Source organism: Amblyomma americanum, chromosome 1 (genome assembly GCF_052857255.1).
Source record: "Amblyomma americanum isolate KBUSLIRL-KWMA chromosome 1, ASM5285725v1, whole genome shotgun sequence".
Taxonomy (NCBI): Eukaryota; Metazoa; Arthropoda; class Arachnida; order Ixodida; family Ixodidae; genus Amblyomma; species Amblyomma americanum.
In genome coordinates, this window is record NC_135497.1 from 219,521,764 (window position 1) to 219,534,378 (window position 12,615).

The following is a 12,615-nucleotide window of genomic DNA, read 5'->3' on the forward strand; positions in this document are numbered from 1 at the left end:
GCCGCATTCAGTATACGAGGATAAAAGAAAAAAAATGGGAAAGAACCGCCGTAGCGAGTTTTATTTGTACAGCCTATGCTGGTGGCAAGGAGGAAGAGCAAACGGCGCATTGGGATGAGGCTGTGTACGAGCCTTCCCGGGTGCTGGGTCCTCGCGCGCGTGTTATTGCGCTCTGTATCAAAAGTAATGGGTGCGGGGAAACTCTGGAACTTTGGCGCCCTCCTCCCGGTGTTGGGTATCCTTGCGTAGTTTTTCCGTGAGCTTAGGACCAATATGGCGCGGAATGCCAAGGATGCCATTATTTTTTATTTGAATTTGACGTCTGCAGTTTTCTGCGCTTCTGTGATGTTTCTAATTCATGAAGTCAGAGGCGTAGCCAGAGTTCGCGTTTGCCGAGAAGTGGAAGAGAGAGGGTTGGGGAAGCAATTATGAGAAGGTGTTCACAGTTTTTATGGACGGAGGGTACCGATTTCGACGCAAATTGAGTACCCAATGGCGAAACGAGGGGGAGGGAGAATGGCGACTTGACTTTCACATTATCCCTTCTTTGATATGCGCTGCTTTGCAGGCGCGGCCTGTACCGTTCACAGCTTCACTCTTAGAAACGAAGTAGTGGTGGGGACGCCTTTCGATGGAATATGCGCTTGTCCCATATTTCAGCTCCTTTTTCCAGAATTGTCGCACTCCTGCAAAGCGCACGCCTTCTGCAGGAGTGGATATACTCCTTCTATTACGAAACTTCTGTAAGAAGAAAAAAGAAAAAAAATGGCTGTGGTTTAGCTCTGGCTAGCCTTAGTTGAATTGCGAAAGCTGCGTTTCCTCGGCACGTCGTCTACGCAGCGTCTCCTTCCGACGCTCTCGAAAACTCAAACCGGTCTCTTCCGCAGTTCAAGAGTCACTCCCGGACGTGGCACGACTTCTAGCCGCATCTTCGTTACGATGCTTCTCGAGTGGTGCGGCGCGTTTTTCTGGCTTTTCTTGAGCGCGTTGTCTCTTCCTTGTTTCGTTCTGTCCTTGTTGCGTCTCTTTTGCGCTCTCTCTAACGACTACATTACACTGAGGCGAAGCGCATATATATATATATATATATATATATATATATATATATATATATATATACCCCGCGAGGCGACATCTCCTCTCTTTACCCCAGCGGAGCACATCTGGTGGAGCGAGCGGCGACGGTGGCGCCATCTGTTGAGGCGCGGCTGGAGCGTTGCTAGGCATCGGCGGCTGAAGGTCGTTCGTCGGCCACTTCATACGACACACGGCATACGGCTGAAGTGCTCGATGAGCCGAAATGGCTCGCTGGCTGGCGTAGTAAAGCTTTCACTTTAAAAAGCTGCAGCCGAGCGAGGAATCGAACCGCGGAACTCTGGTTTGCGTGTCGGGCGCGCTTGTTTCTTGACTACTGCCGCGACGAGCGCCAGTGCTTTTGAACGCATTTATATCGTTCGTTTTCAGTCCCGCGGTGGCTGTCTGCGTACACTTGGAGAGATTCCGTTGCTCAAGTCTACAGATCGCTGCTGCGTTATAGTTGGCACAGCGTAGTAAACGATGAAACGGTCCGGGCAACAGCTGCACACCACAGAAAATCTCTGCTTGGCAGCAATTTTGATGGTGCACGGGACTCGCCCTTCGTGAACGAGTCAACTGGTGTCCTGTTGCTTAAATCATTGCATTAAAAACGATGCGTAGCTTCACACCGTAGTAGCACAGAAATATCAAGAATTTAGAATGTCGTGTCACGGTGACTCACGAAGGTTTACGGCATCTGACAGAAGGGCTTCCCTTGAACCGAAGCGTCCCTCGTTTCTGCGGAGCGTTATTCCCCGGAAAGTCGCTGCTAAGAAACATATGAACCCATGTGTGAATGGCGATTCCGCTGGGTGTAAAATGTTTTCTCTATAGCGGTGTTTCAGAGAAATTACGATGGTTACAAGACAGTCGTTTACCGTATTCGTATACAGAAGTGCACGCCTGCGCTGAATGGTGCGTACTTATTCAGAACCTTTGCTCGTGCATATCGATTCTTTTCTTTATTTACGTTCAGTGAAATCAGTGACGGACCTGCTTGCGTAAAATGCGGGTCACAGGTGACTGTGCGTACAGCTCCGCTGCTCTACACAACCCAAGCAAAGAGACATTCTTCAAGTTCACCTGGCCGTAGACAGAGTGCACTGGCAGTTGCACTCTTCGCTGAAGAAGGCGGTTCACTCCTTAGGCAATTTGGGAGGAGTAAACTGCTGATAGAGAAAGTAGAGTAGCCGGTATACTCTTATCATATAGAGCACCAGCATTCAGGGTGCGCGCAGCCGGTATAATGACTTCTCATTTAGACTTGGCAACAGTCGTCAAACCGCATCCTTATTCTGTGAATACACGCTTGAGTAAGCTTTGTGCTGTTCGTGTGTGTGTCGTCTAGATATCGCAGCTACCAAAGGCGGCCCGAGGTCAAGCGGACGTATCCTGTAGCACAGGCGGCCGTGTTACAGAAGTGGAGTTTTACCACGCTTCATAAATTCTAAATGCGCTTGGCCAACCAGAATTCTGGCCGGGAGCGTGGTCTCTAAGCGAACAACAGTGCCTGTCCTGCGCTGTGGTGATGTTGTGCACTCTTTCTGTGGAATCGTTGGCGAATTTGAGTCAGGCTGACAGGCGGACTTGTTTGCAGGCCAGAATTTGGATGCGTTGCGCTGCGGCGCATGAGGAAGCCAAGGAAGCAGACGGATAGATAGAGCGGCTGAGGACCTGCACTTTTTCTTCTGTGCTGTGCGGCCCAGCGCATCTCAGTTCCCGAACTAGGTCCCGCATTTCAAGCGATTCCCTTTGGTCTATCGATCGGTTGTTTCCAGCAGAGCCGCAAGCAGCTGCCAGTGCGCGTCAGTTGGTCCTCACCCGCCTCTGGGTGTCCAGCGGGGCCAAGCGAGTCGGACTGCCGCTGGCGTCCCGAGGCGTCTTGAGAATGATCTGCGGGCCATGTCCGGGCGCGGGACATGACAGGGCGGAAAAAAAAAATCAGATCGATGGCAGAATGGAATCGACCCCCCCCCCCCCCCCCCCCCCCCCCCCCCCCCCCCCCCGCCTACTTCTTCCAAAATACGACGCGAGGCTCTGGATGGGGACAGCGCGAGTGGTGCGTGCGTATTTACGGTGCCGTGTCCTATTCTATTTTCAATAAAAAAAAAGCTAAATGTACTTGTGCCTAGGGCGGGCTGTGCGAAAAGAAGAAAGTAGAAACACTAGATGGAAAGGAAGAAGGAGAGAAAGAGAAGAAGAAATAAAAGTAACACGAAATAGAAAAACAGAAAGATTACGGCAAAAAATTACTAGGTCATTACACTGTGCTGCGTAATGCGCTTAACTCAGTGAAAGCTGTCGCTGTGGTGCTGCCTGTCCGTTGCTGTTGCCCAAGAGCTACAGTGTGAAGTCCAAAGACAGATTCACGCTGGCGAGTGGCGGAGGTCGCGCGACAGCTTTTGGCCGATTTGTTACGCTCCCTCCTCGCTTTCTTAGTGCTCCGGAACCGTAACTAACCGACCGAAATCGGTCGCTTGTCGTCTTCGACTCGTCATGTGTGAATGTGCCCTAAAACTTGCAGACCTTGCGGAAGCCTGGGCTGCCACAGCGGTCGCGGCATGCGCACGGTCATGTCCCTGGTGCCGCCATGGAAGGCCTCGTATAACAGATTTCGTTGTAAAATGTTGAGGAGAATCTTAGAAAACTGCAGAATGGTGAAAACGCAGCAGTAATTGCTTTTGTATTATATCATTCTTGCGGTTTTCATTTCTCCAGCTATATAATTGAGAAAATCTATGCTGTCCTCGGCGCGTAAAAGGTGTATTCATTTGAGCAGAACAGCGAATTGCGTTGCAAACGGGTGGCGGTGCTGCGTGGTTGGGTTGCCTGTGGTTGCAGTAAGTAGTTTGTCTTTGTTTTACGACTAGAAGTCTGCTTCATGATTTATTTAGATGAACACAAAAGGAGAAGTCGGTGCTTGACAGTGGCATGTTCTTCCTGCTTATTTTTCGCGGAAGAGAAAAAAAAATATCGTACAAGAACTGGCGACATTAACATTTCTTGTTTCGGACTTTCTTGAGTTTGCTCTTTTCTTCCTTTGCACTTTAACACATCTTTTCGTCCCCGTTGTCGAAACTGCAGTGCCTGGTCATAATATGTTACGCATCTAGGCTTTTCTCATCGCTCGTTTTCCTGGGCATACCTTAAACGGCGCGGAGCCTTCCTTATATCACGCCATCTTGCTGAATATACTCAACACGCTCGCCCCCATACGGCACTTGCCATGGCCTCCATGTTTACGCCCTCGGATGAGGCGGGAATCAGACCCGCTCCAGGGCTCACGGCAAACAAAAAACGCCAGAACCTGCGCCGGCTGGTTAACGTTTTCTGACGCACCTGTGACCGCTCTTAATATATGCGACATTTCGGGCGCAGTTTTTCTTTTTTTTTTGTGCCTGTTTGCCTCTGCTGTTTTTAAGGCGAAATCTTTTAATGCGTCATACTTGCGACTGTGACCTTGTCCCGTCTCAGGTCATGTCACATCGGTGTCTAAATTAGCTCGATAAGGAAAAAGCATTGTGCACGGCGGGATTCGAACCACCATCCTTCCGTTCCGCAGCCGAGCGTGCTAACGACTACGCTACTTCCTGCGAACGCATATGTAGTTGTCCTTACAAGAGCAAAAACTCGCTGTCCCCATTCCCATCCCAAAGCCGATAACCCCTTTCCTGACAACCATACAACATATCCATTTCACCCATCCTGTCCGCTTCTTCCCAGGGGAGATCAGGGGAGTCTCCCCGGGCCCGCTGCCCCGGCTGTGGGTGGCTACAGTAGGTTTCCGCTTCCCCTTTTTTTCCCTTTTCCCCACCTACGGGTGGTAAAATTATCATTGCCATTGTCCTCTTCTTTTATTTCGGAATTGGATTAAGCCTGTTGTACGTCACGTGGTGCAGGCAGGGGCTTATTATTTTTCAATCTTTTCGGTTGCCCCAACCTACTTTGTGTGTCTGTGTCTAGCGTAAGGACACTGGAGAGTGTTTGCGGAAAGGCGTTAAATCAGTCAGGTTGCCTCCCAAACGCCCTCCAGTGTCTCCAGTATTTAAGATTAACAAACAGTTGTGCACTTTATCGACATCTTAGCCACACATCAGTGACACAAGCAGCAACGCCGCGCTAAAGGCTTTCGCCTCACCGCACTTTAGGTCAACAAAGTGCCCCCCCCCCCCCCCTCCTGAATTTTTTCTGGCGCTGCTCCGGCGATGGCGCACCCACTTAGGGTGGCACCGAGAGTGGAAGAAAACGCCGAGTAAGTCGCTGAGTCGCTGAGTGTGTTATCAAGAGACTTTTCCTGCTCTCAGTGGCGTTGATAGCGCTCCCTGGAAAGTTCCTTGGGCTTTTCTTTGGCGCCTGTTTCGTTTTCCCGGTTCCCTGCGCGACTTGCGTTTCTTTGTGCAACCGAACAGGTTAGGGAGAGCGGGCGGAGAAGGGCCTCTCTCCATACAATTGCGCAGAATTACTATTTGCTGTGGCATCGGCGATGGAATTATCATGACAAAGAGTGCGCTGCGCGCAGAGGAGCGAACGTCTGAATGCGCGATGAAGGGCTTTCGAGTGAACAGGGGCGAGAAATTTCCGGTGCGGGCCATTGTGTTGCTTTCGAAATACCGCCAGTATACGCCTGGAATCCGCACTTACGTGCCTTGGCCTGAGATGTGAAGACAAAAATCTAGAAGCGGACGGTTGGCTCGGTCAATAACTGGATATTCCGCCCCCCCCCCCCCCCCTCTTTCTCTCTTCAATTACGATATTCAGTGGCTGACCTGGACGTGACGCACAGATGGAGTGAGATAGAAACGACCAGAAGCGCCTGTGTCAGCGCTCATGGAATTTTGGGAGTAGCAGCAGAATATAAGAGCCGTCAAATGCCTAGCAGCAGCGCTGATTGAGGACTAGACTCGGAGAATTGAAACCACGAAAAACGATTTTTGCTTCCCTGCCCTCCCCTGCGGCATCGATTGGGAGCTTTCAGTTGCTGCAGCCTGTGCGTAGAACAGAGATTGTTTGTGTGTTAACTGCTCGGAAGTCCCTTATTGACTACGCATTTTCATCAGTGAAATTATTGTTTGGATGCCATTCGACAGTCGTTGTTCTTACGAGACGGCCTGACCAGCGCGCGTCGGGCAACGTTCGTGCGAATTCATACTTAAACTAGCAGCGCATACTGACAGGAGTACGCGACAAAGAAGGTAGACAAACACGCTGCTTGCTGAAGCTTCCTTCTTTGTGCTCGTCATCTCGATATGACAAGTACAATATTGTTTTATGATTTGCTGTTTCTAATTTCACTTTCTATTCCTCTCTTCCAGGTGAGTTGGTCACGTCGTCATAAGCTGGCTTTTACCGTGCCATGTTCGGCGGTCTGGCAGTACGAGCGCTAATGTAAGTTCCGGGTGCCTTCTCAGTGGACTTGTGTTCTGGTGTCTACCCTCCAGAATGGATCGACAGGTCTCTCTGACTGGACGAAGGGGTCTCTTTCTGCAGCCATTCGGCGCTGCCGCTAGCATTGTGGCGAGCCGAGCGACCAACGGGGAAGTTGCCAGCGTCGGAATGCGGCATAGCCGACGACGGTGGTGTACGCGGCATTGGCTGCGCTCTGGCCTGCTGCAGTTCCCGAAGTCTCACGAACTAGAAGCCACGTTTCAGTGCGAGCAATCCAGATAAGGACGGCTGTCCCGTGAAGCAGAACGCGGTGTGAAAATACGCGGTACGAACAATCCGATAGTGTTGTTGCTGGAAATTTAGTCCTCAGTGTAGGAGTCGCTTGATGCACCGAGTTACGATTGCGAATTCAAATCTGCTACGCGTTCATTTATGCATGCCGGCACGAGTCGTATGCGGTACCCGATGACCGCGGCTAGCCGAAATAGCCATAAATAAAGCTATTTTTTGAGGTTTACATCTACGTGCCTCGTTTCAAATTCACCCTAGAGCCAGCAGATTTATGCGCAAGGTCATGCGGAAAGTAAGCACTTCGAGCAGCGCACGACTACACCGTTTGCATCCCGATGTTTTTGTGGGGAAAACTATGTTCCGGGTGAAGTGGCCCTTTGATACGTAGGGGCCCTGAAAGTTTGCCAGGTTTTTTTTCCGCATACAGGATGAGATGTGCGCGACGTTTAGGTTTGAGCCCACAGGTAGTTCTGCTCCTAGGTTAATTAGCAATGGACTTGTACCACTCAAGCCTCCACACGAAGCAGGCTTTCTTTTCCCTTATGTATTGTTGGTTCATTTGTCACTAGTATATTTGTTCATGGTATTAAATGTACGCGAGGATAAAATAAAGCAAACAAGTCATTTTTGCTTCCTGCACACACAAAAAAAAGAATGACTGTGCGTTTTCGTAAAAAAAAATGTCCTAGGCAGTAGCATTGCGCTTCACACGCTGTTGCTTGCTGTCTCTGCCGCCGCCGCACCGCTGCGCCTGCTGCAGCCGCAGGCTCCCCGGCGCCTTCCTAACACATGTTCTGTGAAGAGTAGACGTTTCCATCGGTTACACGCGGGTGTTCAAACGCGGCCTGCTCTTTGGACTGTTGCGAGCAGGTGCGATTAACTGGCACTACCGCTTTTTTTTTTTGTAGCGAGAGCTACACCGGGCTACCAGTCAAGCATTTCGCGGTGCATGGGAAAGTTGTGCTCGTGCACCGTTGCCATGGCAACCGAAGAAAAGCAAAGTGCGGCGTGCGCTTCGCCGTCGCCGCGCGCCCGCCGCTCCACCGTCAAAGCCGAGCGTGACGTCACGCGGATGAGCAGTTGTGCGCATGCGCCGTTCCTGTGGTAACCAAAGGGACCCCACCGCTGCGCCGCGTTCTTCGTCGCCGCCTCGCCGCATGCCGCTCTATCACCCGAACCGCACGTCGCATGCGCAGCATTGCGTATAAAACGCGGGGATGTAGTGGGCGTCTGTATCCCAACGTTTGACGTCATGCAGAGAAGGGGAGTCCAGCCGCTGCTAAACGGCGGTATAGACGAGAGATGATGAACTCTTCGGATCGTGAGGTTGTCGCCTGGCAGTTGGCTTGAACCAAATAAGAACGCTGGAGTTTTTGTGTACGTGAAACAAGGGATCACCGCTGTCAGACATCTCCCTGCGATCGCGGTGAAGAATGGTTAAGCCTGCTGTGTTGGAAAGCGGCATTGTCATCCAAGGAGTCTACGTGGCATCTGGAACATGTCAAGCAGACGATTGATGTGGTTGCCACGTGTATACCAGCCTACGGCACGTTGTCGCAGTTGTGACTGGCCGATTTCAGCAGGAACCAGGACTCTCTTAGTCAGCGTATGAAAGAACAGTTTGACTTTAATTTAGCCTCGGACCCTCACGTCCAGACTACACAATCGAGAACTACTATAGAGCTTGTATACTAAAGAGGCTCTACCAAATCGAAATACTGTATCGACAAAATTGAGACCGCTGCATGCTACTTCACAGATCATCGGGCAATCTTCGTCTCTGTCAAGCAAAATGAGTAAAAGATTCGTGTACCCAATGTCTCTCATTGCTAAACATACAGCGACCACAACAAGCTTAGCCACGGAAACGTACCTCTCGCTACGTATATCCTGGCATAGCCGAGCTAAGACACTGCCAGTTTTTTCAACAGAAAGGTCTGTAGACCTGTGCACCACATATAGCTCACCTATGTAACTTACCTTGGCTGTCTCCGGCGGGCTCTGTCGTCGCCCTTCGCTGCCTCCGGCGCTCTTGGCTATACGCTGGACACCGCATTGAGCGGCATGCGCAGCTGCGCAAGCTGCTGGCGCCACTTCTTATCCTTGTGCATCCGTCTCTTACAGCGGTCACCCCAGTGACAGTTGATAATTTGTCGCCTGCATGTGGCTGGAGGGTGCCAGCGGTCGTTCTCGACTAAGCAGCGCTTCGGCTGCGTCCATCGAATGGTTTTTACGTGCTTTTATACATTGAAACTTTCATCGCAGGAAAGCGTTGTAACTTTGGCGAACATTGTGAGCAGAGGCTTGTTCGTTAAGCTGCAAATCCGTCCGGTTGCCGGTTTGCATGCGCCAAAGGACACTGGAGAGAGAGAGAAAAAAAAAAAACGTGCAGGGCATGAGTTCGTAACGCGAATGTTCAGTGTTACCTGGCGCGGGGGAAGGGAGGAATTTCAGAAAACGGGGCTTAGTTTTAGGGAGCGGGGCGGGGGAAGTGTGGGAGAATGAGGGGGAACTGTTTACGTGCTCGATGTACTTGACCATTTTTTTTAATTGGTTTTTGGGGGGGGAAAGGAAATGGCGCAGTATCTGTCTCATATATCGTTGGACACCTGAACCGCGCCGTAAGGGAAGGGATAAAGGACGGACTGAAAGAAGAAAGGAAGAGAGAGAGGTGCCGTAGTGGAGGGCTCCGGAATAATTTCGACCACCTGGGGATCTTTAACGTGCACTGACATCGCACAGCACACGGGCGCCTTACCGTTTTTCCTCCATAAAAACGCAGCCGCCGCGGTCGGGTTCGAACCCGGGAACTTCGGTTCAGTAGTCGAGCACCCTAACCACTGAGCCACCGCGGCGGGGATTGACCAATTCTCGTGATCTCGAGATTCAGGGCCCGGATTTCCATGCCCCGTTCTGGGGAATACCGGGTGAAACGTTCTTCTTAACTGCTTACGAGAATTTGCGGCAACCTGGGTGACCATAGCCATAAGCACTGGCTCCGGCCCACTGCTTCCCATCTGTGGCAGGGTGCTCGAAAGAGCTGGGGTCCAGCTCGTTGATTTTACACAGCTTTTTGGGAGGCATGTGTTGGGAGGACGAATTTGGAAGTTTCCTGAAGGGGCCTCTCCCCCCTCTGCTGGTGGCCTACGCCGTCAATGTGGGTAAAGATCTCAATAACGGTTATCTCCGTAAAATGGAGGAGGCATATCTTGCTCTGCCATTGTCGTTGGTTTTACACGCATTTTGGGAGCCATATTAAACGGTGTGAATTCGAAAGTTTCTATGCCACCTCTGCGGACAAGCTACGCCGTTATGCTGGGGCAAGGTCTATTGACGTCTGACGCTTTAACATAAGGAGGGCGCATATCTCGATACCAAGGTCAAGCATAGTAGTGCGATTCAGTTTCGAGTTCAGTCGGATGTTATTCTTTCATTACAAGGGCCCTGAGTATGCTGCGCGCCTGTGCAGTAGTAAATCTCTTGAATATTTTACATTTGGATACGATCTAAGTCCGCAGGGCGTTGAGGGTTTCTATGCCTTGTCTAATTTATTACTTGTAATTGCAGTGCTAGGGACATAGGCTACGAGAGCGCGGACGTATAATGCCACTCCGTGTGGCCGGGCTAGCACATGGTGTCCTGTTCTTCAGCAAGAGCTGCTGACCGAAGCCGGTCTTCCCACCTACTGAGAACTGCATCATTCCTTGTTCTTTAAGTACTTGAGAGAGAGAAAAAAAGGCATCTGCGCTCTCTTGTCCGCGGATGAACGACACATATGCACTTTTCGTGTGTTAATGCGTTGCAGCCTTTTTTGTGACCCCGTGTGAATCACGTACTTACACGACGAGGCGCTGGCTCGCATCAGACGGCGTAGTCGCAGGGGCGGATCCATGACGGGGTTTCGCAGCCCCTGCCCAATCATGGGCGAAAACAGGGATAATTTTTCGTGGCAAAACCAATCTGGCGCCCGCTTCTTTTCTGTGGATAAAGTTCAAAACTATGCACGGGGAGCGTGCCCCCTGTAAAGTTTTCCACGAACTCCACTTTGCACAGTTCGGTCAAAAATTTTGCAAGCACTCAAACGAGGGTAGGCGCCTCCTGTCGTGTTGCAGTTCTTTTTTTGACCGTGGTTGACTTTTGTTGTTTATTTTCGCTGTGAGTAGGAAACTTCGTGCATCGCGTCAGACCACGTACTGGTTGTTGTTCTGGCAGAGAGAAACTTGAAAAGGCAACTTGCATGGGGAACGCGAGCGCCTAGTGTAGCGGCCGTAGAGAAGACAGCAGTCAGCAAGCCTATCGCCTAGCTGGTCCGCCGACGTTTTTTTTAATCACATACCGCGTACCACACATTTTCCATGCAGGAGAGGCAGAATACAGAACCTAATAGGACAAAAAGCTGCGACCTTGGAACAATGGCACTTACACTGACAAAGCAGACACTCGGAAATGATAACGCATGCTTAACTAAATGAGGTACTGTCACGCATATAGAAGCCATCCAAGAAAAGAAACAGCTTGTAACGTCAACAACATAACTCATTATAGACAGCGACAAGTGACAAAAAGGTCAGATTACTCATCGGGGGCAAGCAGATAAGTATCATGCAACAGTGCCACTCTGTGTTCGTATTAAGGAACAATAAAAGCTTATAGACATTTTATAGACGTGCAAAAATAGGCCAAGCGAAATAAAAAGTTCGAAATCTCGGCAATGGAAGCTGCTGTGCAGTTTTTTCTTCAGATCTAGTCAATGCAGTTAACTCTTGCATCGATTGTCGTCTGATTTTGCGTGATTTTTGCTGTATCTGTTTGAGAAGCGAATAGGAGTCCGGAACGTGGGGGGGGGGGCACCAATTCTCATCTGTGCGGATGTTAGAGGTCACGCGGCTTCAAACTACACTTTTTAATCTTTTAATCGAATGGGGCGGATGCGGCTGCAAGCGTGGGACGATGGCGAGCAGCATTTTTTTTTTCGGTCTTGAAGTGGTAGGGCGCGGAACAAATTGTTTTCCTATCACTGTCGCACATGGGTGCGATACCTGAGAAAAACACGACAAATTTCAGGATTTGGAATATTGAAGGGAAATTGGGGCTGCACTTGAATTTCTCCTGCGCATGCACCGTCGCATATGTTATCCTTCTTGTAATAACCCAAGTCACAGGTGTTCGAGCAAGCTGTACAATAAATGAACTTGGATGAGAGAGTGAGTTGAGCTGGTGAGTGGCTAAGCGGGCGGGTGATTAGAAGGAAATGATGTGAAAATGAACGCTTCTCTGTTTTTAATGCGGAACTAATTGTCTGTAACAGCTTGGCTCCGCAAGATAAACAAATAGCAAAATATTGATGACTTCCTCTTCTTTTCCTTGAGTGTGAGTGAACATACTCTATGGCAGAGAGTATGGCTTTCTTTAAAATAAGTAGCACACATTCTTTGTCACTGGAGGGGAAAGTATAGGAACCTATCACAGCACCGCTTGAATTTAAATAAACTTCCGGCGCACCATCTTAACGCATAGCGAGTGGATTACTACTCTAACAGATGCCACTTGCGCGCCGGAAGAGAGCATCACATCGAAGTCGCACATTGCATTGTAAAAAGTCAATGAAAGGTTTTTCTTTTTTTTGGGAATATCTGTGAAAGAAACAGGCAAGGTTTGTGGCGGAAATTTAGCCCGCATGTTCACACACGGGTATAAAGAAGTGTGTATGCTTGCGATCAAATACAAAGTGATATTGGGAGAATATAGTATAGGGGTGCCCCTTACGTTAGAAGGTTACAAAGACAATGAGCTGTAGCCATTACGCTTGCGATGCACCCGAACCTGCCGTACATACCTGTTTGAGTTAGCATTCGCCCCTGT

The 12,615-nt window shown here is 50.0% G+C and overlaps 1 protein-coding gene across 2 annotated transcripts in view; it reads left to right on the top strand.

Annotated features, from left to right (window-relative positions):
• Positions 1 to 12,615, top strand: part of LOC144114641 (procollagen galactosyltransferase 1-A-like) — a 409,103-nt gene that overhangs the window by 229,763 nt on the left and 166,725 nt on the right. The window contains exon 9 of one of the 2 annotated variants that reach the window (XM_077648508.1): positions 6,390 to 6,408. The exons of the other annotated variant lie outside the window; for it this stretch is intronic. Within the exon in view, the coding sequence (XP_077504634.1) occupies positions 6,390 to 6,393 (4 nt within the window). The 3' untranslated portion in view covers positions 6,394 to 6,408. Of the gene's footprint in view, positions 1 to 6,389; positions 6,409 to 12,615 lie in introns of those variants that run through there. 2 annotated transcript variants of the gene reach the window in all.